This window comes from Solanum pennellii, chromosome 3 (assembly GCF_001406875.1).
Source record: "Solanum pennellii chromosome 3, SPENNV200".
Classification (NCBI taxonomy): Eukaryota; Viridiplantae; Streptophyta; class Magnoliopsida; order Solanales; family Solanaceae; genus Solanum; species Solanum pennellii.
In genome coordinates, this window is record NC_028639.1 from 72,696,946 (window position 1) to 72,703,196 (window position 6,251).

The 6,251-nt window shown below is 30.6% G+C and overlaps 2 protein-coding genes across 3 annotated transcripts in view; both read left to right on the forward strand.

The window, feature by feature from the left end:
* The first annotated feature begins 1,201 nt into the window (after positions 1–1,201).
* Positions 1,202–2,035, forward strand: LOC107013653 (putative B3 domain-containing protein At2g27410). Its single transcript, XM_015213515.2, has one exon. The coding sequence runs from the start codon at positions 1,202–1,204 to the stop codon at positions 2,033–2,035; it is 834 nt and encodes a 277-aa protein (XP_015069001.2).
* A 2,580-nt stretch (positions 2,036–4,615) lies between these two features.
* LOC107012457 (carbon catabolite repressor protein 4 homolog 5) overlaps positions 4,616–6,251 on the forward strand; it is a 6,054-nt gene continuing 4,418 nt past the window's right edge. The window contains exons 1-6 of one of the 2 annotated variants that reach the window (XM_027915997.1): positions 4,616–5,027; positions 5,176–5,339; positions 5,675–5,740; positions 5,836–5,888; positions 5,970–5,984; positions 6,113–6,194. In XM_027915997.1, coding sequence (XP_027771798.1) covers positions 4,703–5,027; positions 5,176–5,339; positions 5,675–5,740; positions 5,836–5,888; positions 5,970–5,984; positions 6,113–6,194 — 705 coding nt within the window. In that variant the 5' untranslated portion in view covers positions 4,616–4,702. The remainder of the gene's footprint in view (positions 5,028–5,175; positions 5,340–5,674; positions 5,741–5,835; positions 5,889–5,969; positions 5,985–6,112; positions 6,195–6,251) is intronic. The other variant, XM_027915998.1, reaches the window with a different exon arrangement.

The following is a 6,251-nucleotide window of genomic DNA, read 5'->3' on the forward strand; positions in this document are numbered from 1 at the left end:
TAAAGTAAAACAATGGCATTAAAATATTGGAGGACCAGGCAATTTTCAGATGTCAGACATTTTGCTCAAACAACTATGTGTATTCACACTGCTAGTTTTCAAAATTTTAGCAAAAATATTGCCAAATTAGGTTTGCATACTATTATTTTCTCTTTTTCATGTACGATATGTTATTGATATTTGTAGCGCGTAGTCCAGGCAGACTCATAGGTGAGGGTATTAGGCATTACAAAGGGAGATGTAATTGTAAGCGTCTAAGCGATATATCATCTGATATATATGCGCGAGGATACATTTACTAATACATGAAGTACTAAAACTTCAAGTGATCGAACAGCTATTCAAGACATGTCTCGAGTTTGTTCTCTAATTGTGCAGACCCAAAAAAATAAAAATAACATTCTTTAGTTTCTATGCTATTTGTCAACAACAACTAGATACTTCATAAGATTAGGATAAAGTGTATTTAAAAATAAATAATTTGGTTGGACATTTAATAAAACGAAATGTCATTTAACTCATAACTCATAACTATATGGAATGGTAGGTAATAGTACTAACATTCAGTCGATTAATTTCGACTTTGTTCCTTCAATTGTCTGGCACTATTTTATTTCTAAATAAATATATATACATTGTTAGTAGGATAATATATCACAATGCTTACTCATGGAAACAACCGCGATAGTTGAGATTCAAGATGAATTTTCACATAAAATTCTTCAGAATAGCTTAATTATGATCTATAACTATAGTTTGTTACAACTGTTCAATGATATATATGTATCTATCAAAATAATTGTGTATACATAAGGTTTAAATTGTCATTATCTACAAATAACATGGATAAATTTTCTAATAATGCGAAAAATATATATACGTCTTTCAGGTTTCAAACGTGCCGCCAAAATTCAAATCGTCCGGCAAAAATTGGCCTAACCGGCGACCACAAATATTTACCGGCGGAATAGGTTTCCGTGAGTATCAATACGTTAAAATTCTAGTCTTGATAGGTTTTCAAGATTTTTTCTCCTTTGGTTAAACTGTTTCCTTTTCCAAGTATAAGTGGGAATTCTAGTTTGGGTTTAACATGGAATTCAAATTTTCTTATTTAAGAAATCATTGTGTGATTAGATTTGTAGAAAATCTTTTTCTTCTTCTTATATATACCAAGATTGTTAGTCCCATTAATAATTTCAAGATGAATATCAGTATGGAAGATATTCCGATTGATCCTAATTGGACCCGTCTAGATATTTTGGCTGTTGTTTGTGAACGTGTTCTTGAAGAAGAAGAAATCGTCAAGGAAACTGCAATGCACGAAGCAGAGAGTCAGGAAAAATTAATGAGAGTAGAAAACCCCGATAGACCAATAGATGATCAAGTTAAAACACGAATAAAAACAAGAAAAAGGGACTATGATCCAGAAGACAAACGTCGTAGTATTGGAAAAAAGAGGAAAAAATCTAAAACAGGGAAAATCCTTCCAATGCCCCAAATTGTCCAGGATCGAATCAATCAGTTGGAGAAAGGTGTAAAAGAGGTGAAATTTATTATTGAAAAAGAAATATACAAAACGGATGCTAATGAACACCAAAACCGTCTCTCCATACCAACAACACAAGTTGTGGAAAAATTTCTAACAGATGAAGAAGAAGAGTATCTCTGTATGCCTAGTAATGGCAATAGAAATAACTTTAAGAAAGTTCGAGTGATTGATCCGTCCCTCGATATTTATGAATTGGAATTAAGGAGATGGGAGATGAAAGCGAGCGCAATTTATGCGTTGAATGGAAAGTGGACTAAAATGCGTGTTCGTAATAAAATCAAAAAAGGCAATAGGATTCAAATCTGGGCTGTTCGAATGGATGACGACGAATTAATTATTGTTATTATGAAGCTTTCTCCCGATGAAGAAAACGAAGGTGATCAACTAACAATAAACGAAGAAGATGATGATAATGAAGTTACAATACAAAAAGTTAATAGTGAAGAGCAAAACGATACTGATAGCATAGAAAATCTTGCTCATTAGGACTAACAATACATTTATTTTTTCCGTTTGAATTGGCTTTTTTTTTTTTATAACGTTGTTTATATTCTAAAACATCTATAAATTTGTAATTTCTCATTTTTTACTTTTTTTTTTTACTTGTGCGCAATGAACTGTGATAATAGAGTATTTCTGAAATCTCTTTTAACATTTCAACATTGAGGTCTTCAACTTATATTAATATATATATAAGGGAACTTTCTCAAATAATTCATATAATAAACTTAATTATGGTTTCCTTATATAGTAATCCCGTTGAGTTCTTACGCTTTCATATTGACAACTCAATTCATNAGTGGCCCGTGATTGGATTCTCCAAAAACGTACTCTTGAGTAACGTTTTACACCTAAAACGTTATTCATAGTTACGTTTATCCATTTAACGTCGCCAACCCGTTAACTTTTTGTCCGTTGAATTTTTATAATGAAAATATCCTAAAACGTTACCATGAAGTACGTTTATACTAGTTTTGTGAAAAAAATTAAAAACGTATTATTTTGATGAATTGGTTTTAAAAATAGCTCATTTTGGTCAATCCTTCCTCCAGATTTCATCAAGTGGTCATGCTAGAGACATAAACAGCCTTGGATAATTGAATTATGAGATCGTTCCGAACGAGCTAAGAGAATCTTATTTATTCTCTTTCGTTTTGTTAATTGAAGAAATAATTGGAAAATCAAAAAGCAAGTACAAAAATGAGTGATAACCCCCAGTAGAGACTGGTACGATGAAATTCAACATTTTGTTCGTTCGGGTTTGATTGTGTCGTAGCTCTATAATTCGGGTGTTGTTTATCGTTGGATGAACTGCTTTTATGGGTTATAGTTACAATTTAAGCTGTTTCGAATTGTATAATTTGCGGAAATATTTATATAATTCAACTTTCTTGTATAAACTCGAAATAACGTATTTATACGATTACAAACATCAGAAGTGAACACAGTTATACAAATCATATCATACAAAAGTTATACAAATTATATTATACAAATTTTGAATCATACAAACGTGTGAATTATACAAAACTAAAAAGTTGAGCCGTTATTATAGCTAAAAGCAAGTGGCAGATTGTAATTAAGATAAAATAGTTATGTTAACTAATTAACTAGTATATATTTGCTTATACATGTATTTTCCATGAAAAGAACTCGTGTCAAATATTTTCCATTAAAAGAACTCATATTTTAATAAGACATAATATATAAATATGCCCTTTAACTTGTTTCGAATTACATTTATGCCCTTCAACTTTGGGTGTGTACAAGTAGACACTTAAATTTGTATAAAATTGAACAAATAGACACACATGTCCTACATGTCATTTTTTGTCATACGTGGTATCCTACGTATATTGTGTCATGTAGGACTCATGTGTTTATTTATTTAAAAGTTGGATAGTTAAAGTGCTTGTTTGTGCATTATGAAAGTTGAAGGTCAAAGTTAAAATTTGAAGTCAAATTTAGGATCTAATATATGTATTATGCCTTTTAATAACTTGTACTTTAAATTTAAGCAAATAATAAAATATTAAGAGAAATAATAACTTGTACTTTAAATTTAAGCAAATAATAAAATATTAAGAGAAACTATGTATAATGAAAAGGAGTCGTTATAACAATTAAAAAATAATAAGTTAATTTAGGAATTCAAGACAATAATTAGGATTCGAATTAAAGAGATTGCTAGTAAAGTTATAGAGAAGACCAGCTAATTCCTTATTAAAATTTTTAAATTAAAAGTTATGTATAGTTTAGTTTTTTCTTCTCGTGCGTATACTTAATTTCAGTTACATTTATTTTAAATCATATTCTAATAAAGTGAAATTATGCGATTAAGCAAATATGTATTATTTAATTAGTCACTATATATATAGTTTTCGTCAATAATCACTCATCACCAAGCACCAAACTTTTAGTGATAATTATGTCATCACTCGCTTTTTTCAGTTTGTTTGAGTGCGTAGATTTTTTAACATAATTTCGTATAATTTTTGTATAATATAATTTTTATAACTATTTAAAGTTTAAATGTTTGTGTTTGTATTAATTTGTTATTGCGAATTTATACAAAAATAAATGCAAATCAATTAATATCAACCAATTTATACTAATACAAAAGAAAATGACTCAATTATACAAATATACTCGTAAATTATATAAACGAAGTTGCTTATAGCACCTTAAATTATAGCTAAAGCTCATAAATATGTAAACTATTATTAAATAAAATAGTTATATTTATTATAATAACTATTTGCGAAAATTTGATAAACCATTTAGGTAGTAGGTACACCGCACACCAAGCAAGGACTTAATTCCAATTGAAAATAAAGGCATTAATTATCGGATTATGCTAAATGGATAGAAAATTTTATAAAAATTTAAATATTAATAATATTTTTTAATCTTAAAATAAAATCATTTATTATTTATTTATTTATTTTAAAATAAAATAACATACTTAAAACACTATTCTAACCAAACTTTGGCCAAAAAGATTTTTTTTAATTGTCATTATTTACAGATAACTTGGAGAATTTTAATTTTTTTCTATAATATGCGAAAATATTCATGTCTTTTTAGTTTCATCCCTATTCGTCCTGTAAAAGGTTAAAACACGCGCCGCCCAAATTCAAAGCTCCCGGCAACATGGGCCGAACCGGCGACGGCAGAGATCAACCGGCGGAACAGCCTTCTCGGTTATCAGCAATAAAAAGTAGAATTCGTCAACATGATATTGGTAAACATCGGAGCAAGAAGAAGCAAAGAGTATCAATACGTAAAACTGAGACTGAATCTGCAACCGTAACCCTAAATCATACTTCCACTTCTTATACACATTCATATGCAAATTCCTACTCATACTCATACAGTAGGGGCAAAGAAAAACGGCATAAAGGAAAAGCAAAGAGGGCAATTGCAGATGATAAACGCAAGTGGGTTTACTCTACTCACGACGTTTCCCCAAATCAAGGTTACCGATTGTCAATTGATAAGAAATTTCATCGGTTCTTCTATTTGTAGTCTTTAATGTGTCTGCAATCATATACAGTATTTTTTTTTGAATTTGGCAAATGTGTATCCGCCTTTATTGTGTCTGAATAATCATCTTAATTTTGCAGATAGAGTTATTCTTATGTCGTATAACATACTAGGGGTAAAAAATGCAGCAGCACATGAGGACCTGTACCGCAATGTCTCTCCAAAATATTTGGATTGGGACTACCGGAAGAAGCTCATATGCGAAGAAATTAGGGACTATAATCCGGATATAATGTGTTTCCAGGTAACTTTTAATTTCAAAGTTTGTAGCTTTCTGTATTTTATTCTTCATAAAAGGGAAGGAGAGGAAAATAGAGCTAAGAAGTTAAGGAAGCCTACTGTATATTTATTCTTAAAAGATACACCCATGATTTGGTTCAGTGTGATAGAGGTTCGGATGCATTATTCATAGAGTTGGAAGTTGAAAACAACTGATTTCTCGATTATCCAAATAAAAACATCATAATGAAATTATTGTTTCACTATTTTCTCGCCGAGAATGTTTGAATTACTGTATGAACACATTATGTAGATGTTCAGCCATTTTAGAGGAACTTATTTCTTCTTGTAAACCTGCAGGAGGTTGACCGTTTTGATGATTTAGATTATCTCCTCCAGAAAGAGGGCTTTAAAGGGGTTTATCAGGTATGATGTAGTGGAACTTTTCTATGGATGACCTGTATGTTGAATTCTTTGTCACATTTTTTAATCAAATTGCGTATTTCTTTTTCCTTTACTAGGCTCGTACAGGTGATGCAAGTGATGGCTGTGCAATATTCTGGAACAACAAGCTGTATGGTCTTTGATTCTTTCTTAATTTCTCTCTGATTTTGTTGCTGCTTACTAAGCTAGGTTCTTTTTATGGGAAATGAAGACCTGCTGGCAAAAGGTGCAGTTTTTGCTCGTCATTTTTGGCTACCTCTACGGAGATTGAAAACTGTCTGCTGCTAATTGTTTCCATTTCTTTCTTATCTAATTTATGCTACTTCCAATTTACAAATATATATCTGGTTACAGATTTGACATTCTGCATGAGGAGAGCATAGAATTCCAGAATTTTAATCTACGCAATAATGTTTGCCAACTTTGTGTTTTTAAGGTAAATCTGCCATGCATTTCATTATTAGTTTCTTTTTTTTTGGGGGGTTGGGGGGGG

Coding starts and splice junctions, on each gene's coding strand:
- LOC107013653 (XM_015213515.2), top strand. CDS start 1,202: ATGAATATCAGTATGGAAGATATTCCGATTGATCCTAATTGGACCCGT.